Here is a 24,629-nt window from a genome sequence, read left to right on the forward strand (position 1 = left end):
TTTTTTTTTTTCTTTTTTTTTTTTTGACAGAACTGGGGATTGAACTCAGACCCTCGCGCTTGCCAGGGCAGTGCTTATTCTACTGAGCCATCTTCCTGGCCCCTCATGATAAAAATAACAGCGTTGCTTGCATTAAAAATATGTGCTGTATATCATTTCAGCTATTTGGTTTTTCCCTCTCAAGAAAAAAGTAGTAAAGTCATTTACAAAATTATGTATATATAATAAATGTGTGTGTGTGTGTGTGTGTGTGTGTGTGTGTGAAAGATAAAGAACAAAATAGGCCTTTTGTGAAAATCAAGAAGAAAGTTGATGTGAAAAGAAGTGAAACTGGCCCCTGCCAAGCTGTTAGTTAGAGCTAGACATTAGCCTAAGACCATCTTGAGCAGTCCATCATATTTTATTTTGAAATAACAACTAAAGGAGAAAAAATAAATCTAGTATAAAGGACTAGTTTGTTTTGAACATTTGTGGTGGTTGTAAGATTTTTTTCTCATCTCATAGTTTTTTTTTCCAAGCAATGAACAAATTCTTAAAATACAGTCAAGGCTAATTCTGTATTTACTGTCTTCTAGCGTTTGCAAATTCATATTAGAATCTTAGATTTTCAGTAAATAGTGTGATGGAACTATGTCATCTATTTCATATGTTCATCTGAATGTGTAAAAACAGAACAGATAGGGTGGGAAATTAAGACTGGAAATAGTACCTTCTGTTTTTGTTACTAGCCATATTTCATGTAAAAATGAATAAGCTTGATTCATTAAACAGCTTTAAGCTAAATTTTTCTATTTTGTTCCTTACATTTGGCCTTTATTTCTAACTACATGCTAGGTGAAAATACTTACATCACACAGAATGTACTTATTTAGATGAGACTTTTATGAGGATGTATTTAGGATTGAAACTATTAATGATACGAATGTGAATCATTACTAAGACTGACTTGTAGGTCTCACCTCAAGGCAGGTTAGTAAGTTTCCTGTTGAGTTGATTTTCCTCAGGCATCTACTTAAAGAATCCTAATATTCAGAAACCAGTTTGTTTTAAATTTGGGGGTTTTAAGACTGATGAAAATTAAAGCCATTACAAGTATACAAAAACCTCTTAATAATAGTTACACTGTTGAGCTTAAAAGATGAGTTTAGATTTCTAGTTTTTCCTCCTGACTCTTAATTCCTTTTGTCAAATACTTCAGGCTTACAAGTGGAAGGCTCAAATGGTTGTAAATCCTTTAAAGTGATGGACTTGGTGGTTTTAGTAAACAGATGTTACTTTTGTAGTAGCTTAGTACTTCAGGCAGGGTTCCACTCTGGAGCACTTGGCTAGTTGAAGGTTCTATATAGAGAGAAAATGGATATTATCATTAAGCTACACTATCATTTTCAAAATCATATATATACTTTAAATTCAGAAGAAAATTTCTCACTACTTGGTTATCTTGGTTATTTATTTATTTTTGTCTTTTTGAGACAGGGGCTCACTATGCAGTTCAGGCTGGCCTTGAACTCACTTTGTAGCCCAGGCTAGACTGGAACTCCCCACGATCCTCCTGCCTCAGCCTCCCAAATGCTGGATTACAGGTGTGCACCACCATACCTGGCTTCCTAATTTTAATACTTCGTGAATGACGGCATTTCCTTTTAAACAAAAGATTATTTTAGGAGATGCCACAGATTTTTGATCAGCTCGTTTCTGATTTTGATCATAGTCTACAGTAATCTGGTAAATTTGATGTCTTTCAATTTTTTGAGTATTAATAATTAGGATATATATTGCCTGTAACAAAAGCCTTTCAGATTCTGTGGGTCTTCACCCCTCTACAGAGCTAGTCCTGATGCAAGCCTGGTTCTTCTTGGTCATTACTTGGAATTTGAATCTCATGAAACTTTGCAAGTGTTCCAAAATAATGTAATGTGTTCAGAGAAAGACAGCAGACCTAAAGATTTATCATCTTTGCCACTTTTGAATTCTAACTGATGGCTGGGCTTTGGGGTTTGATCCCCTGGGTGCTGTGCGGGCCCTGTCCCAGGGCTGCCCTGAGGCAACAGTTGAGACTCGCTCGGCGTGGTGGTGCACACTTGTAATCCCAGCACTTGGGAGGCTGAAAACAGGAGAATCACTATGAGTCTGATCTTTGTAGTGAGACCCTACACACCCCATAGACCCTGCCCTAAATTCAAAAATACAAAAAATAAATAAATTCTAACTGAATATTATTCTTTGACTGCTGTGCTACTTTATTACTTTGATTCTGTATCTTTTGATTGATGATAATACTTATTAATTACCTGTAGAAGCTAGGATTTTCTTTCTCCACTGTCCATAGTATTTTTCACAGTATACAGACAGAAAAAAAGTAGTGCATTTAATGCCATGGAAGAACTTAGCCATATAGATACTTAAGTTCACTTCTTGATTTTCTTTTTCTTTTTTTTTGGTAGAGCCAGGGATTGAACTCAGGCCCTCACACTTGCCAGGCAAGCGTTTATTCTACTGAGCCATCTCCCTGGCCCCTTGATTTTCCACTGTTACTGTTAACATTTTTATTAACAAATAGGGCCAGCTGTGGTGGCACCTGAGAAGCTGAGGAGGGAGGACTGCAAGTAGCTCGAGGCCAGCCTGGCCCACCTAGCAAGTCCAAGACCATCCTGGACTGCACAACAAGAGCCTTTCTCAAAAAATAAACGGGATATAGTGGAAGTTACTTTAAGACCTTTCTGCTCAATATGCTTGTAATGACTAACATTTGCAGAACTAATGAGACTGAAACAGGGTGTCATAGCAGGAAAGTTACAATACAGAAAATTCAACAGATAGTTACTTAGTATAGGACTACATAGAAAAGTAAAGTGTTGTGAGAGGCATAAGCCACCAGTGCAGAAGATACTGAATTATTACTAATAGTTGAGAAGTTACAGTGGTGATAGAGAAGGAATCATGGTGAAGTTGGGAAGAAAACTGTAGACTAAGAACCAGTATACCTGAAGAACTTCTTCAATGAGAATTTCATTTATTGCCACTATAATAGTTTTCAGTCAGTTTATGCCACAAATATTTTTTTTTTGCTAAGCCACCTGCCTTCGCTGACCTTTACCTGTGAAAGAACAGGGTTGGTTCTCTGAACACTTCCAGCTTGAAATCTTTCTCGCTCCCTGAGTAAGATCCTCAGGTGAGGTGGGTGGCAGAGGCGATAAGAACAGACACAGCATCTTCAAGAAGCAGAGGGAGACTCCTTTTAATTGGAACTGGTTTTACAAAGAAAAGGAGAGGATGTTGGTGTGACCGCTTGGAGCTCTAGAGAATTCAGCCATGAAATGCTAACTTACTTAGCACTCATAATTGAGACCTTTCTTTCTCCTATTTTAGGTAGTTGTTGATAAATACTTTATGGTGGAGCAACACAACTGAATTATGCCAGGGTCCTGCGGTGTCCCCACAGCCCCAAAGCATTCTCAGCCAGGTGAACTTCTCAGTGTTGACCTGTTAGTAACCCTGCTTCATTTATTAAAAAACAAGATCTGTATTGTTTCTTCTTAAGGAAGTTGTCATCAAGAGAGGAGGCTGGGCTCTGGAGGCTACAGGGGACCGCAGCGCTCTGGAGGGCCGCACCAGTGAGGGCACGCACTGGAGGACGAGGCGCAGAGCGCTGTGATGGGGGAGGTGGCAACTAGGGAGGCTGTTTGCTCGTTCTTCTCCTCTTCCCTGGCAGCCTTCAAGTGACGTGACAGAAGCAGGTCGCGCGCGGGGGCGGGGGTGGGTATTGCTAAAATAGCATTAGCAGTCTGCTGACTTTCCCTTCTGTGCTTTGGCTCCTCAGCAGGTAAACACCTGGAGTACTGAGTTTATTCATTTCTAACCACAGAAGTCTCAGAATTAGCTTAGAGGTTATAGACTGTGGCAGGTAGTTGGAAATAAGCTTCAGGAGTGTGAAGCTTATCCAAAATGCCAAAGCAGTTTTTCAAAAGGGATAACTATACATTGACTGAATTTTAATATATATTCCCAATTTAGGAAGAAAGAGCTAATTAGTTTGCTTCTGTTTTGTTGTTGTTTTTATGAGACGGCTAAATTATGAAAAATGTAGAAGTAAATTAAATTTTTAATCTAGTTTCATAATATCTTAGCATTTTTTCAGAGCTTTACGAAAGCTAATTTGGTTTATAATCAGCCCCTAGATAAAAGCAATATAGAGCCCTGTGCTCATGCAGTGGGGAGCCTGGACCTCGCGCCTCTGGGCGAGGCACTGCCCTGACTGACTCTTCAGCCTTGCTCCTACGGCTTGAGCCCAGGCTGGACCGTGCCATCTGGCAAAGGCCGAGTGTTGAGTGAAATGCGTCAGAATCCCATTGCTTTTTGTGGAGTTTGCTAGTACTGGATTTAGTGGATTCATAGTAGAGCGAGGATTCTGTACTTTCAATAGACACATTAGGCAGACCTGATGAACTGCCGGGAATAAGAATCCCCGGCCTAACCCAGGCACGAAGGCACGTGCCTGTAATCCTGGCTGCTGGAGAGGCGGAGGCAGGATCGCCAGGGCCCCAGTGTGAAGCCTGCCTGGATAGCCTAGAAAGAATCCATGTCCAAGGAAAAAAAGTAACAACAAAACCTTGGTGGGGAACAATAGATAGAAAGCTGTTTCTCCTAGAGGGCTAGGTAGTATATTTTAGCCTACATGTGTTGAGGGTCAAAATGAAAAACATTCTTAGCAGTGTTTATATAAGGTACCACAGATTTCCAGCTTTATTTAAATTGCTTAAACTCACAATAGTAAATGTCTGTAGCTTTTGGTGATATAGATCTTACTAAGGAGAAAAATGGGATTGTTTTATGGAGGAGTGCATTTTGCTTCTCGGGTTGAATGCTTAGTGCTTCCCTATCTTCCTGTTCAGCTGCACAGGTTAGTCTTGCCTAGGTGTACTGCAGAGGCAGGAGGATCTCAAGTTTGAGGCAAGCCTGGGCTGTAAAGGGAAACCCTGTGTCCAAAAAAAAAAAGTTCATCCATTAATGCTGATTGTAATGAGACTGTATTTATCTCATAAAATACAGTCTAGAAAATGTCTCTGGTCTAGAGTTAAGAATTGCAGCTCGGGGTACAATGCTTGTGTAGCATGCATGAAGTCCTTGGTTTTGTTACCGGCGCTAACACAAAGTAAAAGGAAGAAGGAAAGGTCTTTATACACAGGTACTGCCTAAAAAGCATATGATTTCAGTGAAGCATAGTTGTTGCATGGATGGCATTTGTAGAGTTACGTTAGATTCTTCTCACTGTTTGCCCCCTTGCATGTCATTGTGGATTAAGCATTGCCAGCTTAAGGTTCAAGGGAGACTGTTTGCTTAGGTAGGCCGGTTTTGGAATGAGATGCCCTTTGCACTGCTTTGAGATCTAAAATGTGCTGCTGGAGCAGTACCTGGAAGGTAGAGTACATGCCCACTTTGTGCAGTTGTCTGCGGCACTCTCTTCCTGGCCTCTTTCCTTCCCAGCAAGGTCTTGCTGTGCAGTCCAGGCTGGCTTTGAACACACAGTCCTCCTGACTCACCCAGGATCTTGTTTCTTGTGTTAATTTTTGACAGCAGAGAAAGTATAAATAATTTAATGTTCCTTGTAAGTCAAACAGCACTACTTGTGGAAATGATTTTACCAGGGTATGAGCTTCAACAAAGAAGCTGTTTGCCTTACAATTTTGAGTTGAATTCCTTCAGAAGTAGAACCAACTCTTCCCCAAAGCTAATTTCCAAAACCACTGTTTGACAATTGTGGTTAAGGGCGGTGGTGTTGAGGGGGGCAGTGTAAAAAATATATATATCAGTTTCATCCTTGTGCTCAAAAAATTTCAGCAGAACTTTTATCTGTCCCAGGCCATTGAATTGTGACAGAGCAAGCCAGACTAATCATCTTTTATTGTCTTAGTTACTTTTCTCTCATTGCTGAGACAGACAACCTGGCACCCAAAATTAAGGAAGGAAAGGTTCATTTAGCTCTCAGTTAGTGGAGGTTCCAGTCCGTACTCCGCTGGCTCCAAGGCAGAGTGGCACTTGCCAGAGGGCAGCCGTTCATGGCTGTAGAAAACAGCAGAGCAAGGTGACAAGCTGCAGCTCGAGCAGCTAGCAAGCCTCAATCGCTCACACCCACAATCCCAGCATCAGGTCAAGAATGAATCACAAACTCTAGAAGCCGCTCCATGACTGCATTGCAGGGGTACCTAGACACAAACCATAACATTTATATTTGACAAAAATTCAAAAGAGCAAGTTCAGTTCTTTGTTAGCACTTCGGGTTCTGTGACGTATGATAGACTCACTGTGTTCTGCAGAGTACCTCTTCATAAATAATGCAAGGAATAACCCTTTACACAAGTTTTGCAGATCTGTCCAGCTTAGTCCATTTCTTTGTTTTCCTTCTTTTATTAGTCTTTTTGAGACAAGGTATTGCTGTGCACTTCAGGCGGGCCTTGAGCTCATTTTGTAGCCCAGGCTGATCTCAGACTCGCAGCGTTCCTCCTGCCTCAGCCTCCCAAGTGCTGCTAAGTCCTTTTCTGTTCCACACATTTTTACCACCATCATTTGCAAAACCCTAGAACAATGATGCTGAACCTTTTAGAGCTTTCAGTGATACAGACAGCGCACGGTGTCAAAGTGCCATCGGTTCGCCACCACTGCCCTGCAGTATTCCAGCTTAGGTTGCATGCACTGATTTAGTGGTTTTTCAGCTTGTTTGAAAATGTTTTCACATGTAGTCCTTGAATGCCGACCACTCACACGGGATGATTCTTTGGGCACTTCAAGCTTGGCATGGGGTCTGGGGATGAATAATAGCTGAGCAGCGTTGGTAATAAGCTCAGGACTCCAAGGAGACCACCAAAACTGTTTGCCTTGCTTTTTAATTAACAGTAGGTGGTGGTTCTTGATGTGTTCACCTTTAAGCTTAGTCTTTTTCTGGGCATACTTAGGCTGCTGAAATTAAGTGAGTTAATTTGCTAGTGGCAGTGTCATTCCTGGCTTGGCTAGCAAATTGATCACTTGGAGACTTCAGTTGCCTTTATCTTCATTTTTTATTTTTGTGAGGAAATTCTACCATGGTGAGTTGTCCCATTTTAAATTTTGTGGGGGCCAGAGAGATAATTCAGCAGCATAAGTACCTGCCTGGCAGGCCCAAGGTCCGGAGTTTGATTCCTGGTACCAAAAATTAAAAAATAATAAATAAATTTTGTGACTTTTTTTTTATTCCTGTAACTTGTTTTCCTGTAAGATGAGAGTATGGTACAGAGTTTTATATAAATATACATTAGTAGATAGATAGATAGATAGATAGATGTCATTTAGTTATTTAAAGGAGATATAACTGTGTCGTTGTACACTTTGGCTGTCCAGCTCAAATTCCATGTTCTTTTAAGGTAGTACATTCTAAATCTTGTCCTAGGGGCTGGGGAGATGGCTCAGTGGAATGAGTACTTGCCTGGGAAGCACAAGGTCCTGAGTTCAAGCCCCAGTACCACAAAACAAAAAAATCTTTTCCTTTTGGCAGTATAGAAAGGACCCTTGAATATATCTGCCATTTGTCCAGTAGCTGGACAAGGAAATGGCTAAGACATTTTTTAAATAACTGAATTTAATAACATATATTCTCAGCTCTTTAAAATTTAGGGCTCCTGACTCATCTTGTTTTTATAAGCAAATAAAGAATGTTTACGGGGCTGCGGAATTAGCTCAGTAGAATGAGTGCTTTCCTGGCAAGTGCAAGGGCCTGAGTTCAGTCCCCAGTTCTGCAAAAAAGAAGAAGAAGAAGAAGAAGAAGAAGAAGAAGAAGAAGAAGAAGAAGAAGGATGTTTACAAGTGATTCTCAGCAATGGTGGACAACCTTGAGGCCATTCGCAATTTAGACGTAACTGTAAACATGATACAAAGTGTAGATTATAGCCTTTTTAGATTTATTTACTTAATTTGAGACAAGGTGTTCAGTGTAATTCAGACAGGCCTTGGACGCACTGTGCAGCTAGCCCAGGAGAGCCTCAGGCTTTGAGCAGTCTTCCTGCGTCCCCCTCCGTGAGGATCAGAGGTGCGTGCCACCAGCCCAGCCGAGGGTAGGCCATCGCTGTGTCCGCTGCTCTCTGCCTGTACTAATGGGAGACTCTGTAATGCCCTCCATACGAGGCAGTGACTAGGTTTTTTGGCTAGGGAGTGATTTAGCCCAAATATATTTTTTCATAGGAATAATATTTGGAAGTGTTACACTTTTTGAATAGCTATGGGCTGAGTGATGGGAAAGACGGCAAAGTGCGTAGTCAGTTGGCGGAACAGGTTCATTTAGGACCAGAATGTTCAGAATAGTCCGTGTGTTCAGATGTGGCAGAACTGTAAATCATGATGGAGTCTTGAAAGCACAGACTTTGAAAATTATACTTCTGTAGAAATTGATTTAATAATTTTTCTGTAATCTATTTGCAATATTTAATTTTGGTCAGATTATAAATTCCTAAATTCATGCTTTTTTCTTATTTTGAGAAGAACCTGTTCACCCACAGTTAGCACCACCGCCTTTACCTTAGTGCTCTTTGTATTGGGAGGAGAAGAGCCGAGCATCTACAGCTTGGGGTGGGCGTGACAGGAAGCTTCCCGCGCAGCAGCGCCAGTGGCTGTGCTGCCGTCACAGCTGCCCAGCCCGCCTGTCGCGGTTCAGGAGGTGTGCGACACAGGGAGTCCCAAGCTGCGCCATCGGCGGAGGTTTCTTATTTAAAATGTGTGTGAGTCTGATCTCCAGTTCACTTTACTACAGTGCGGGCGTCACTAAGCCAACATACCTTTTGCCCATATTTTAAATAAAATCGTATGTAATTCTTAATGTAGTCCATAGTCTCAAATCCTGAGTACAGATGTTACAGATTTTTTTGTCAGAAAGGTATAACATGAATATGTATGCTTCGCTGTCTAATAGTCACTGTTTTTGTGCCGTAAAACATTTGACTAGTTTTGCTGTGTAAGATAAAGATTGTCAATTCTGGTCAGGTCAGGTTTCCTGCTGTGTAAGTATTGCACCATGTTTATAAAACGAAAACCAAAAAAATTCAGTGAGAACAAAGGTTGCACTATAGGGTTCAGACAAAATTTCATGTCTACATCTTGTCCTCTGAATACTATGAAGACAACAATACACAATGTATTAATTACTATAACTGTCTTACCTGTTTTTGAAACTTTCATTGCTTTTATGTTTTTTTCTCATTTTTTCATTGCTGTTTTATGTTTTTAAAATAAATAAAAAATTTAAAAAACCCAAAACCAATAAAAAACCCTTGTTTTAAGTATACTTAATATTTATAGATATAAATATTTCTTATATAGCAAATGTAATTATGTAATGATTCATAACATTGTTGCAAAATAATTGCTGTTTGTAACATCTTATGATGTTAATATAGCAGAATTTATTAAATTAGTGCCCTAATGCTAAGTGGAAGAAAATGTACCTTCAGATTTTATGGTTATAGGTAGCACTAAATAAATACCCATTTGTGAAGATCACTTTGTTTATGCTAAGTTCCTTAGAATATAGCAGGGGTTGTGAAGCATCTTAAGGGAGCCTGCTGCTCTGAACCTTGTAGGAGTGTGTAAATTTGCATAGTCACTAGGATGGGTGGACCAGTTCTCTGCACCCTCAGATTGTAAGCATTTATTTTTAAAAAGGGGGAAAGTTGGGCATGGAGGCTGGCTCATGCCTGTTATCCCTGCACTCTACAGACTAAGCTAGGCTGTTGAGTCCAAGGCCAGCCTAAACTACATAGCAAGACCCTGTCTCAAAAATACAAAGAGGGAAGACTGTTGCTTCTTTAGATATTAGCCTGTTCATATTAATTTTAGTTCACTTATTTGACCATCAGTTACGCTAAACAATGCTAGTGCAAATACATTTTTGTATAACTGGACTTTTTTTATTGGTCGGGGTATGGGGCTTATTTTCTCATTTAAGCCAAGCTTTCATACTGTGAGATCCCAAAATGCTAAGTTCATGATGCGAGTCTCTAGGTTTACATGTCAGTTAATTGCAGCACAAGAATCTGCAGAATACTTTGGCATGGTTTTGGTTTAGTTTATCTTCATCTAGATCTGCTGTTTAAGAGTAAGCTCATTGTTTCACCTGTAGGACTAGGAAGACCCAGTAGAGCCTTTGTGTCAGTGGGTGGCGCGCATCTTAGCCACTGCCATGGTCATTCATCTGAGATCATGAGGAACATAATCCAGGAAGTGTGCAGAGCCATGTACACAAGACTTAATCACGACTTTAGATTAATGGTTTTATCTGACTTTCTTAGTATGTACGTAAATTACTATAACTAGTAAATTTTGTGTATGTTTACGTAAGTGGGAAGGTAGAGTACAGAGTTGTCTGTTGTCTGACTTCAACTCTGTTAAATACAAACTTGATTAGAAGGAAATGTCTTCAGATGTTATCTGTGTTCAGCTCTGAGTGATAGAATTAATAGTTATTGGAGTTGTGCAAAGATGCCCATAACTAGTGAATTTTATGAAAGATGTATACCAGAGCCAGCCAGATAGCGCAGCAGATTAAAGTGCCTGCAAGCAGGCACAGGGGCCGGGGGCTTGATTCCCAGGCCTGCTGTGCCAGCCCCGCCCCCGGGGTGCGCTGAGATGGTGATTGAGACTGGGCATGGTGGCATGCGCCTGTAATCCCAGCACCTGGGAGGCTGTAAACGGGCTGATCACTATAAGTCCGATCTAGTAGTGAGACCCTGAACACCCTATAGACTCTTTCCTAAAGTACAAACAAACAAAAAAATGAGTCCCAAATTCCCCGTGAGCCATATTGTTATTGGTGATAACATAAAAATAACATTTTTTCATTAAGATAGGTGATAAGGCATAGAATATTCATTCGGCTAGATAATCTGTTAATACAAAATGAATTGTTTTGTTTTCCTTTCTCTGAACAATCATGTACCAGTGTTCTCAGGTCCAGGAAAAAAAACAAAAAAACCCCAAAAAACTAGTATCAATTACAACACTCATAATCCTTTGGAAATCAGACATTCTCCATCCTACCACACATGCATACCTGTTTTCCTTCAGTACTTTAAGGTATATCTTAAAATATACAATACTTTGGCTTGTTTGTTTGTTTGGTCTTTTCGAGACAACTTCGATAAAAATAACTAGAGCTTTTGCTAACTGGTGACAAAGTAACTGAGAGTTTAGTTGTAGATGATTTCGAGTGAAAATTCAGTTTAGGAAAATTTGTGTCTGCCTGCCACTGTGAGCTTAGAAGCTTCCAAAAGACCTGTGATAAGACTGAGCTGGCATCAACAAGCATGATTTTTAGAGTATTGTAAAATGAAACATGCCAGCGTCATTAAGATCTTCCTAACTTAGTGACTGTGTTCCTGACAACCAGCCTTGGTGTTGCAGAGTTGTAGGTGGGTAAAGGATCCATTCGGAGTACAGGACAGACCAGTGAATTGAAACAGAATCTGAAAAACTGCTTGGTGGGATTCACAGTTCCATGGGGAACTAACTGTTAAGGAACTAGTAATTTTGGTGTAATAACAAAGGGTATTTATAATCTTTTTCATTGACTTTTTTTTTTTAATGTATTTGGTACAGTCTTACTATGCAACTTGGACTGGTAGTGATTCTCCTGTCTCAGCCTCCCTGGCGCAGGGATTACAGGCATGCGCTGCCACACCTGGTTGCTGGCTCATTTTTCCCAGGGGCGGAGCTGGCACTGCCTTTGGTGCTGGAGATCAAACCCTGGTCCCTGCGCTTGCCTAAGCAGGTGCTTAGTCCACTAAGCTATCTTACCAACTCATTGCCATTTTTGTGTAAGGCCCAAGTTTCATTTATTTCAAGCAGAATAACCTTGGTAGCAGTTCAGGTACAGAGTCCTGCTGTCACATATTAAGCCTTACCAAAATATATTAACATGCAATGGCTTACTACTTACTGGCACTTAATGTTAAGATTAATTTTAATCCTAATATTTTGTTAAGATTTCTCTGTTTTACTTTATAATCTCATAAATATCAGTAGCCATAGCCTACATAAACGAAAGAGTTTTGGGATCCTTAAGGATCTTAAGACCCGTCCGGGATCTTGGGTCCACAGTGTCTGAGAACTGCTTCGCAGTGTCTTGTGACACGGAGCATGTCTTGCACATCCCCTGCAACGAGAAGCTGGAGCCCGAACCCCATGCTGCTACATGAGAAGCTGCAGTGTAGCCAGATCTAGATGTAGGTGGCTCTCCTGCACCCTCCGAAGCTCCACCTTCTCGGATATGGCCACAGCTGCAGGGGGTGGCGAGAAAGTGAAAGTGGAAAGGTGGGGAGTGAGCACGGGAGACAAATTGGAGCCCTTTGTTGCTGTACCAGGTTCCCCACTTCTTATGCTCACTTCCTGTAGGACTTTATTGTCATACAATTTATCCATTTGAAATTGTAGTTCTGTTTAAAAAAGTTCAGAAACATACCATTTAAAAAAAGAGAAGGGAATCCTGCAGGGCCCAGTCTCCTGGAGCGCTGTGAGTGCACCAGGTACACGCTTACTCCTGAGAGACCTGTTCTGTCCTTGTGTCTGATCTGCTCTTATTCTTGTTCCTGGAGAGATCTGCATTCCTAGAGATAGAAAATATAGGTGGAAAGGATGTCACATTTTGCTTAGAGATTTATGTTTATCTCAAAAACAGTTTTCACATTTTAATTACATACTCCCTTTGGATATGGAGTTCTCTCCAAAAGCACGTGAAATCTCATCCAAATGGACGATCACTGGTGGTATCCCATAGTGAAGCATCTGCGAAGTTACCTGTCCCTTGCAGAGCTGTGCTTTTAAGAAGATGCCGCAGTTCTGAGCTGGCAGCTAGCTGAAGTATTTGTGGTGTGAGTGTACAATCCCCCTCATAACTGTTTTCTTCTTGTTTTTAGGGTGAATCTGTAAAATATTTCCTGGATAACTTGGAGAAACTTGGAGAACCAGTAAGTTTTAAAACTGAGTGTTTGTACTTAACTGATGCAGTCCTCACAGTAGGATTGTTTTTTTGGGGGGTGCAGCTTGTTGGGAAATTCAGAAATGTTAGTTTGCACTTATGTAATAAATAATTTGAGTCATTGTTTTTCCTAGTGGCAGTAATCTGGCTCATCCTGCTTATTTTAGTCTGATAAGGAGCTAAGAATATTGAATTTTTTTTAAATTTTCCCCTATTATTTAGGCCTTTGCCATTTTCCTTGAAGAATTATCTTCTCTACTATTTCATGGAAGTAAAACCATTAAGATTTATGTTTGGAAGTGAAATTATACATTATTATCTTTTGATGTTGTTGGGAACTTTTGTGAGCAGAAATTAAAAGAACGCAGTGGGTTGATGGATTTTCGAACCTCTCGGCACGGCCGTTCTGCAGTCCTGCGGGTTTCAGGGCAGAGGCATGACTGGAGGCAGCACGCCATCGTCTTCCCCGAGGATCGCCCTCAGAGCTGGGGGCCCGTCTGGCTGTGGGGTCCTGGGCCCATGACAGGCGTGAGGGTCACTGTGTGGCCGCTGTTGAATGTGGGCACAGAAGAGCTCAGAATGTTGGGGGGCGTTGCCTGAAGTCATTTACTGCTCATTAAGCTCAGTGTAGCATCCCTTGCCTCCTTTCAAGTTCCCATGTAGTATTAGTCCAGTCTTACGGATTCTTTGCGATTGTAAAGTATAAATCTGCCTGAAGAAGAGTGCTAAATGAACCTGTTCCAGGCGGGAAAGTAGCACACACCGCTGTATTTAGGACATGCAAGACAGTGCACAGTTTTTTCCTGGTCAGGTTAATTTTACATTGTCCCTAATTTCTGAGTCATATCTGCCTTTAAGTCAGAATGTTGTTCTTTTGCTTATTTCCTAGACACAGATGCACCCCAGAAGTTGAGATCTCCACGCTTTATTCTGTTTTTTATCCATTCAGCCCCCATTAGTGAAACTTTGTAGTGAAGTCTACTTTATTATCTCTCTTCCATCTCATCTGATTGTACCATAAAGCAAAAGTTTAGAACAGGCCCACTGGAGGTCGTACACCTTGGTAGATGAACGGGCTAGTTTCGGAGAGCCCTCCCCTGAGGTTGCCCTGCATGTAGGCCCTCGCTCTCCCCATGCGCTATCAGCCCTCGCGTCACCCCTTCACTGTAGGTGTTGGCTGTGGATATTATTTTACATTTACTTTCTATTCAGCTCTTTGCATGAGGGCCAGGAAGTGAGTCTCGGGTGCCTCGTGACAGTGCCTGACGCGAAGTAGGCACTCAGCACAGAGCCTCTGAGTGAGTACTCTGGGCCCTTCTCATCAGCTTGTAATAGCTGTGTACGCTTTTATGTTGCGAACCATGTGGAAGGCACATGCAGAATAACAGAGAAAAGCTTTTGTACTTGTAGGGCTTTAGTTTTGTTTTTGTTTTTTGGAATACTGGAAATTGAACTCAGGACCTCATGCTTGCCAGACAAGCACTGCGGCACTTGGCTAAATCCCCAGCCAGGATTTACAGGGTCAGCAGGTAGGTGTAAAAGAAGGATTTTTTTTTTTTTTTTGCTGCCTCAGGATGCCTTCAGGGCAGATCTGGAAGGGCATGAGGATCTGGGGATCAGACCACAATATCCTGAGCCTGACTGCCTTTGCTTAAGTAGGCACTTAAACAATGGAGCTAATGGGCAGGCCCCCTCTAGTTGTAAAAGAGGGGAGAAAAAACCTGCCTGTGTTGCATCGTTATGACCCATTTTGCGCATATTGGACAAGTTAAAGAAGCGTATTTGTAGTCTTTGAGGCCTGCTGTGTGTGAAGTGCTATGCCAGCGATGGCTGACCTTTTAGAGCTTTTAATGGTAGTAAACAGCCTAGCGCAGCATGCATGCCATACATCACCCCCGCTGCCCGATACATTCTGGAAGGTGGAACAGGTCGAGAGCCAAGGACATGGGCTCTGCAGCCAGACTGCTTGCGTTCCTGTACCATCTCCATCACTGACTGACTGTGTGACCTCAGGAGCTCTAAATTAGTGCAGCTTCTTTGTCCATAACATGGGCGTGGTGGAAGCACCTGGACCTTAGTCGTGGGCATTTTGTGAACTAATCCTTGAAAAAGGAGTCCTGTGATAAATGTCTGGTGTTAGCTGTTTCATTCTTTGCTATGTATATCAAGTAAAGGAGCTTAGTCTAGTCACAGCTAGTATATATAAAACAAAAAGACAGTCACATGATACCAGTCGTAAAGATAGCATTAGTTCACCAGAGTAAGTGAGCCTAACCTGCCTGAGGCTCGACTGGATGTGGGCACGTAGGGCCCAGTGGGATGGAGACAGCTGGATGGGTTGCGTCTAGGAGGCACATCTGTCTGGTGAGGATGGATGAAGCCGCCCTTGGCTCTGACTTGTGTCAACACAGACTCTAGAAGGTGGTGACTGAGGACGTCCTCATTCCACTGGGCCAGTGCATGAACATACAATGGCACGAGAGGTGAAGCTCTGTGCAGGTCCTAATGCTAGGCCAGTGGTGAGCATCAGCAGTGTGGCCCTGAGGGCGAGCAGAGGTCAGGCTGATGCGGTGGAACATCCGGAGTTGGGGCCTGTGATGCAGGAGGGTTAGTTTGGAGGAGGTTTGCAGTAGCCAGAGTGGGGCTCAGGGATGTGAGGTGTTCAGGGCAAAGAACAGGCCATGCCTGGGATGATAAATGGGAGCAGTGTGGGAATCAAGAGGACGTGTAACAGATTCAGAGAAGGAGCAACAGGGTCTGATACAAAAGAGCCACTAACAGGGACAAGTTTAAGGGGACAGGGAATCTTAATAAAACTGAGGTAAGAGGTAGAAAACATACCTTGGGGTACTTAAAGGAATGAAAAGAAAATGGGTTTCTGATTGAGTAATTGTGTGTGACTATGCATAGTTTATCAAGTACACATGACCGGTGGCGTGGAAAGGTGAGAGGCTGAAGTAGAAGTGTGTGTGGCTTTCCCTCCTCCGGTGCACTCTGTGCTCTTGCAGCCACACTTCTGAAGTGTTCTACCCGTGTAACTCAGTCCTCGCCGCCGCCTGAGTTTCGCCTTACATTTCACATCTGAGAGATCTGAAACGGGCTCCATGACTTGCCCAAGGTCCCACGAGCTGTAAGCTGGCTGTGAGAGTCGCACTCCGCCCTGTCAGTACTGGATCGCTTTGTCCTGTGTGCTTCGCTGCGTGCACGTGACTTGACCTTGCTAACTATGTTGTTCTTTGTAGTAGAGACACTTACAGAGAACTCTTGGGAGCGGTGAGACAATGCCTTGGCAGGTATTCGAGGCTGCCTCAAACTCAGTGACACACCTGCCTCAGCTCCCAAGTGCTGGGATTACAAGTGTGCACTGCCACACTGGCTGAGAAGTTTTTATTTTTATGACATCTTTTTCAGATGCCTTCGAGCTGGCATATCTGAAGTAGGTGCACACTCATTCACAATAAACTGGTAGCGCCTTCTGGAAAGTTGTCTTTGAGTGTCCAGCATCTTTAAAATATTTGGACCTTTGACTTCATAATCTTACTACTGTTCTATTTTTCTCCTCAGGAAATAGTCCATATGGAAGACTAAAGTGTGTGAGAAATTTAATTGCAGCATTTCTGTTAAGAGAATAAAGAATTAGAAACAACCTCAGTGACCGCCAGTAGAGAATGTTAATTATAGCACACTGATACCTTTGGTAGATAAAATCTTTTGGACTTGTGGTATTTTTTTGTTTGTTTTATTTCTGTTTTTAGAAATAAAAAGGCATTTTTTAGAAAGGCATTTCACTATGTAGTTCAAGCTGAACTTACTGTATAGCCCGGCCTGGTCTTGAACTGTGGGTAGTCCTCCTGCCTCAGCCTCCTGAGTACAGGGATTACAGGCATGCATCATCATGCCTGGCAATATATAAAATCTCTTAAAAGGAGATATCGCACTACCAACATACAGAACAAGTTACTATATGGAAAACTGATGGCAGGCTACAACTAGTGCGCATATGCTGATGATCAGAGAAGCAGGTGTGCCTGGGAGCAGACACCAGGAGAGAAGGTAGCACACGTGGAACCCCGAGCCATGCTGTGTGGAGCTGAGCTGAGGGTTCCTAGTAACTAAAGGCACCTGTTCTTCCTAGTCCAGTGTCCCATTCTGAGGAGATGAGTACTCCTCTTATACAATTTGGAGATCAGTTTCATTACTCGGTAAGCATACAGTACAGGCAGCATTGTGAATGGCAGCCTTACTTTAAATGCTGCCTTGATTTTTAAAATATCTTGATCATAATGATGAACATTAAAATTTCCCCAGTTCACATACTGCCCCAAAGCTGTCTGAACACGGAAAAACACTTCCTGAAAAGGAAGACCCAGCTCCATTGGGTGAGGAAGTGCACCCTCGGGGTGCAGCTGGCAGCCGTCCTGGTTCAGGATCTCCAGTGCTCTGCTCAGAAGCTCGGCAGAGCTCACTAGATCTGTGCATAGACCTTCCCCCAGGGCAGACGGCCCGTGTGATCCTTCCCCTTCCCAGATGGGTAGTGACACTCAGACTAAGTGGCCAGGCCTGAAATCTTAGATCAACAAATGAGAAAACTAGAACATAGTTGCTTGGGTAGCCCCGGGAAGCAAGCCTAGCAGGTAGCCCTAAAGGGCATGTGTCTAGTCGGTTATATGGTGGCTCAGCTCAGCAGGACTCTTGTTACAGACGGAGCTGGCTGAGAACCAGATCAAAATTCCCCGTAAGGTCACATTGAACCCAACTGTTGAATTCATTTGTCCTCATCCAACACTGTGACCAGGTCGTGAAAAGAATCAAGTTTGTGAACAGAGACACCACATCATTCAGAAAATATTTCCCACACATTGACTGTAATGGCAGTGGTAGTGTGGACCTGTCCCTGCTTATCAGTGTAGGAACGCTTAGAACTAATCAGGGAGGGGGCCCGGGAAGATGGCTCAGTAGAATAAGTGCTTCCCTGGCAAGTGCAAGGGCCTGAGTTCAATCCCCGGTTCCGCAAAAAAAAAAAAAAACTAATCAGGGAGGAATGGACAGAAGCAGGCATGGAGAGTGACCCTAATGAATCGTATTAGACTCAGACCCTGCTTTTAGTAGAGGAGCAGTGGGGGGTGGTAAGTGTGGAGGCAGTGAGATCACCAGCCGCACCCGCGAGTGGGTGGTGGAAAGTGGGACTGAAGGCGGGGTGGGCGGGCGCAAGTGGAACGCTGGTCCTCCGCTGTGCGTGGCATTGCACAGCCGGAAAGAGTAGGTGCGGGTCGTTTGGGGTTAATTTGGGGCCATTCTTGGGGTTAATTTGGGGCCATTCTTCCGTGGTGTTTTCTTTCAATACTGGTGATTGTATTTAGGGGCTACATTGTATGTGGTAGGCAAGCACTCTACCCCTGAGCTAGCCTTTTTTATTTTGAAACAACGTGTTGGTAAATGACCTAGGCTGTCCTCAAATGTTGCTGTCCTCTTGCCTCAGGCTCCCGGGTAGCCAGAGCCACCTCTGTAGCAGGGATTACAGGAGCATCTTGACATTTTTTAAATGAGAATGATAGTAACAATATTTGATACTTCAATATCAGAAAATGTCATTCAAAAGATAATTTTGTTTGCTTATCCATTCAGGGGACCAATTAGTAACACATTAGAAATCATATTAATTACTTCTCAGTTACTAAAAATAAAACTTTCTTTTCTAGGATTACATTCCATCCCAGCAAGATATACTGCTTGCCAGAAGACCAACCAAAGGCATTCACGAGTATGACTTTGAAATTAAAAATGTTCCTTTCAAGATGGTTGATGTAGGTGGCCAGAGATCAGAAAGGAAACGTTGGTTTGAATGTTTTGACAGCGTGACCTCGATACTTTTTCTTGTTTCCTCAAGTGAGTTTGACCAGGTGCTCATGGAGGATCGACTGACCAATCGCCTTACAGAATCTCTAAACATTTTTGAAACAATCGTCAATAACCGAGTTTTCAGCAATGTCTCGATAATTCTCTTCTTAAACAAGACAGACTTGCTTGAGGAGAAAGTACAAGTTGTGAGCATCAAAGACTATTTCCTAGAATTTGAAGGAGATCCACACTGCTTAAGAGACGTCCAAAAATTCCTGGTGGAATGTTTCCGGAACAAACGCCGGGACCAGCAGCAGAAGCCCCTGTACCACCACTTCACCACCGCCATCAACACGGAGAACATCCGCCTTGTCTTCCGGGATGTGAAGGATACTATTCTTCATGACAACCTCAAGCAGCTCATGCTACAGTGATGGACAGAAGACTTGCTATTGTAATACCTTTTTGTGTTTTTCATTGTTTTCTGTTGGTTATGTTTTGTTTTTAAAAATAGCAGTTTACAACAGGAATTAGAAAAGTTGATTTCTAGGTAATCTTAAGCCTTCTGCGCCTTTGGTTTGTGGCTAAAAGCTGCTGAGTAACACATCACCAGCACCTGCCGGGAGCTGGGCCTTGCTGTCTCGCTGTAGCTTCCATTCAAGTCCACATGGTGGTTGGCCAGCCACAGACTACGTACGTGTGTGCCAGGCTTTTCCATTCTTCACTGGTCAAGCTGAATTCTCCTCCAGTGCCAAGTACAGACAGCACTCTGAGTACCGGTAGGAGCAAGCTTAGGAATAGTCAGCTCTGAAACAGAGATCCTCAGCCCGCCTTACACAGGCGGTGAACTTACCACCTAGCTGTAGGATGGCTGTTTTCAAAGGGCCGTCAGAAAACAGTTGGGTGTAAGGAGTGGCGATCACTGTACACAGCTGTGGCCTTCGCGTGCTTGGAATTGCACACATACACAACAGCTGTTTTAATTTCTGTGGCTCTGAAGGTAATGTTCTTAGTGTTTTAAAGTTTACATAAGGATTTCTGGTCTGATGTGAAAGAGTTGGCAAATGGTACCAGGAGCAGAAAGATGAGCAAATACTATAGACAGTGTTTTGATCAAAAACAATGATGGAGTAGTTTGCCTTTTTCATGTTTGATCATCGTGTAATTTAATTTGCCACAGTGAAGCATTCTGGCCACTGCAGCTCCTGTGAACTGCAGGCAACTGAGCGTAACACACATCTGTGCCAGGGTGTTGTGTGTGCCACCTCGCAGCCCTGCCTGGATGTGCCTGCCTGGATGTGCCTGCCTGGTGTCCCTCCTTCCTGCAGGAGAGCCGGTCTGCATTTTTGCCTCTCTCTTGCTCCCTGGCCAGTCCCCAACAACTATAGACTATGGCATTTAAGGGGTTCATTTGTTTGTATGAAGCTTGCCAAGGGCAGTATTTTCATGTCAGACTATTTAGGAAGGTATTATTTGAGATTCCTGTTCATTCTTGGTATGTCGCTAAAAGATACAGTGTGTACATGTTTGTATAATTACTGTTGTGAGATGCCAACTTTGTTGAGGTACATCCTGAATGTCTTAAGAATGCTTCTAAGAATTAGTAGTCTCTCCGGTCCTACCTAGAGGTGATTACATTTGTCCTCCCCTCACTGCTTACCGAATTTAAACCTACAGCATCATGGTGAGCTCGGCAGAGTGGCTGGTTGACAGTACTGCAGATGCTGCCTGGGAGGCTACGTGTGGTCTGAAAATGGGGTAGAGACACATGTGCCGGGTTGGTGGCGGTTTGCAAAGTCTGACAGCTTCTCTGCTTTTCCTGGAAATTGTGATTATGACTGTGAGATGTATTAGTTCCTGTGTAGCTGACCGTGTTCTCAGGTGTTCCGTTGGACCTTGCAAGATGGGTCGGCACTGTGGCTCACCCGGCCTTTCCGAGGCAGAGGCTCTTGTTTTGTCTTTCTGTCAGATGTGAGAGCTGGGCCTTTCAGTGTGCCAGCCGGGGACTTGTTCTTGGCATGCCTGCTTTTCTCATATTTGAAGATTCACTGTCGTATCCGTATGAATTCCAGTTGTGCTTCGGCCGTGGTATACATGAGCTTCAGACATGTTGCCCAACATCATAACCTTCACAATATAAATTGTGCATGTTTGAATGGTTCTACATCTAGTGCTCTTTGCCAAGAGAATAGTATTTAAATTTGCAGGGTTAGTAGAACCCAGTGCTACTGAATGCTGTCTCTGAATATGTGCATGGCAACACTGAGTCTGTGAGTGGTTTGTGTAAATCTAGCAAACTGTTACTGAATGGCCAAGGCATTGAACTCCATTGAAGGCCGAAGTCAGGTTCCTGTGGAAAGCGGAGGCTTGAGTTTGCTTAAGTTAAGGTCTGTGATAACAGTAAGTATTGCCTGACAGCAAAAGTAGCCAAGCTTCTCCGTTTTGGCTACTATGAAGAAATGTTAACCCAGCAACTAGATATGCTATCATTGGGTATTTGCCGTTTTCTTCCCGTCCATGTAGTGTCTCAGAATCAGCATGCTGAGGCTAGGGATACAGCTCAGCGGCATAAGCCTGTGTCTGGCAAGCACAAGGTTGCAAGTTCAGTCCCTGGGGGGTGGGTGAGTATTGTCAGGCAGAAAGTTACTTGCATTTAAGTTCCGCACACTTGTTTAGACATTCAGAACTGTAAGGCTCAAAGACTGTAGGCCCACATGTTTTTGTATAGTGTATTTTTTAAACCATTTGAAAGAAATCTTGTATCATGGAAACCAGATCCTTTTTTAATTGAAATACCACTGTATGAAAAGGGAGATGAAATTTAATGATCAGAACTAAAAAAGGTGCTCCTATTCCCCTCAGTCTCTAAAAAGTAACTCAGATTTAAAGCTCTTCGGTGTATTCAGTTTTCCAAATCTTTGGTTATGATTTGGAACAAAATGTGCCTCGTTCTTGCATATTGCTTTCTGCGCTTCTGACTGCCTTCTCATTAATCTGAGGAAATACCACATGTCTTTGTGGACCTTGAAAAAATTTACAGTATACAGAGTTGCCTTAATTATCAAAGATCAACAACTTAGACCTTAATTTTTATAGGGAGTTTTTATTTCAGATGTTTTTAAAGACTGAAGCAGTTCGAAGCATGCCTCTACCACTTAAATATCACTTTAGTACCCTGCATTGTTGCTTTCTGCCAAGTATATTAAATTGGATCTTCATTTCAATATTGTTACATGGGGAAGGTGCTCCACAGCTGGGGTGCAGCTGCAGCTGAGGAAAAAGGGAAGATTGTTTTTGTTTTCTCTTAAGTGGTGTTGACTAATATCTTAGAGAAAGTCCTGTGGTTAATTTTATAAATACAGGCTGTTTGCAGAAGTCCTCGCTCAGCTGGTGGCAGTGGTTGATTTAAAGTAGATGGCACAGGACACCTTAATGCAGAAACAACTAGAAGTATTGATTTAGATGAAACAAATCTCGTGGCCTGTAATTAAATCTTAACTTTTAGTGTGTACCTATATACTTTATCTTCTGCTTTTCATAAGCTATATTTTTCAGCCTTAGTACATATGTCTGGTTATGCCTTATAAAAGAGTGAAGTTAGCAAATTATGCTGTTATGTTCTGAAACTCAAATCACTATTTGAGAAACCCTCAAATTGGTGCTTTCATTATTTAATGATATATGTAGACAAAACCACAAAGAAGCCATTTGAAACGAGGTTCTTTCTCCATTGCTGTTTGTAGTTGTATTATTTCTACATATGTAATGAGGCTAAATAACAGTGTTAACTCTTAATTTCTTGTTCGAATTCATAGAATCATGCCTGTAAAACCAAGTCAGACATTTGTAACAAACTCCCTAATAAATCTAGAGAAGTCACTCTGTTACCCTTTCATTTCTTTTATTAGTTTTATTTGAGGAATCAAGAAAAAGCCTTGCACACACCTTTTCCTTTGGAAATCTTGACAGAACTGGTTACTTTGTTCTTTTTTCCATCATTTCAGCTTGTGAAATAATAAGATACCTTTGTGTTGTGCTGTTTGAGTTAAAATACTGGATTTTTTCCTCTTCCTTTCCTTCCTTTACGCTAGGATACCAGTTGGTTTTTAGTGTAGAGTCTGTCCAAAATCTAGTAACCGTGAAGAGGGGAGAGAAGAGTACGCACGGGTGTATGTGTCGCAGTGCTGCAGGTAAAGCAGGTGAGGCAGCGCGCGCCTGTTACTTGATGGTACGAGGTTAGGGCTTAATAAATGTATCCGAAACCTGAACATTTTAAATCAAGTAGGTACTGGCCTGGGGCTGGCAGGCGGTCACTAATCTCATTGGAAGCGCAGTGTTTGTGCCACTGGCATTATTAGCCTGTCATGAATGTATAGTTAGTACTTAAATTAATATGTTCACCATTCAGGTATAACCACCTGATTTCAAATGCCAGAACTTACACAGAACATTGATTTTTTTTTTTTTTTTTTTTTAAAGCATTAGTGGCAGGGCGATCTTTCCTGAGTTGGTAATTGTAACCTCTACAGATCTGCTGTCAGTGATGGATTTGTTCAGATGGAGTCTGGGACTGATACTAGCACAAATTTTCATTCAGTGAATGTCAATGGTAGTAATAAACTACTTGGTATGTGATGCTAGTCTGTGTTTTAAAAGCTTCATTTCTAATATTCTTACTGTACTAACTGATGACCTGTTCTCAATCGATGCCTGTTTGATGACACCAGGAATAGAAGAGAGAGGAAAGGGATTAATCCTTAAGTTTATGTAACCATTCAACAAACTATGCCTTACCTCTTACTGGAAAAGCAGAGTCGCAAACTGTTTTAAGTGGCTTTTCTCTATTCTTCTATGGTAAGAGCTCACTTATGACAAGAAGCCTTATCCAAAAGTGTATTGTGTTACAACCTCTGACACACTTACTGTACCTAACAAAACATGATCCGTGTTAGCTCTGTATAAACGTACTTGTGGCTTGGGGGTTTTTATATATCTTTTATAACCTTCTAAGAACCAAGCACATTAAATGATAAATGTTGTAAATTTTTTTTTTTTTTTTTTTTTTTTTTTTTTTGGTCAGTGCTGTAGTCCAGGATTGTCAATAAGTTATTTCTAAGGGAGGTCTAGAAATGGAAAAGAGGTTTGATTTTATAAAATGAGTTGCTATTCTTTAAGGCTTTTTGCTCATGTAAACATTTGCCAAAAAGTTTTGCCTGTTGCTATTAATATTTGCTTTGTAAAAATTACTGACATTTAATAAAAATTTATAAATGACTTTATTATGATGTTATTTAAACTTAACACTTTGACAGATATATAAGAGATGAGTTTAAAGCCTGAAAACAAAATTTCATGTAGTGATTGAGGGCACAGAAATTATTCCAGCAGTAGTACTTTACCTAACGATTGGTCTGTAAACTTTTTTTAACAACAAGAGATTGGGACCTCTTCCAAGGTGGTTCTCAAGCAGGTGGGAAGAGAAAAAGGGAACCACCTATTTTTCCTGTTCCTCTTACAGTGCTGAAACTGCATTGGGTGTGTCCGGGCTCCTGGGTTCCCCAGATCTCCTGGGTTCTGCTGTTTTTGTGGTAACTTAAATAATGTCTTGAAAATTAGCCAATGTGTTAACCACTTTTTCTTCCGGGAAATTTTATTTTAGAATAAGACTCACAGAAAACATCACATAGTAGTCAGGATTCTCCTAATGTAGTCTCCATCCGCGTTACGGCTTCTGCAGCCTTGCGCATTCTTAGTTGGGTACAAGTGCCGCTCCTGAGCCAGCACTGTAGTGTTATTAACA

General features: G+C 42.0%; 1 protein-coding gene across 2 annotated transcripts in view; it reads left to right on the forward strand.

The window, feature by feature from the left end:
* The window catches only part of Gna13 (G protein subunit alpha 13), a 45,494-nt gene extending 24,999 nt beyond the window's left edge, over window positions 1-20,495 (forward strand). Inside the window, exons 3-4 of one of the 2 annotated variants that reach the window (XM_004630045.2) lie at window positions 12,930-12,980; window positions 18,691-20,495. In XM_004630045.2, coding sequence (XP_004630102.1) covers window positions 12,930-12,980; window positions 18,691-19,263 — 624 coding nt within the window. In that variant the 3' untranslated portion in view covers window positions 19,264-20,495. The remainder of the gene's footprint in view (window positions 1-12,929; window positions 12,981-18,690) is intronic. The other variant, XM_012514510.2, reaches the window with a different exon arrangement.
* The last annotated feature ends 4,134 nt before the right edge of the window (window positions 20,496-24,629 follow it).

Source organism: Octodon degus, unplaced genomic scaffold, assembly GCF_000260255.1.
Source record: "Octodon degus isolate 3935 unplaced genomic scaffold, OctDeg1.0 scaffold00033, whole genome shotgun sequence".
NCBI classification, from domain to species: Eukaryota; Metazoa; Chordata; class Mammalia; order Rodentia; family Octodontidae; genus Octodon; species Octodon degus.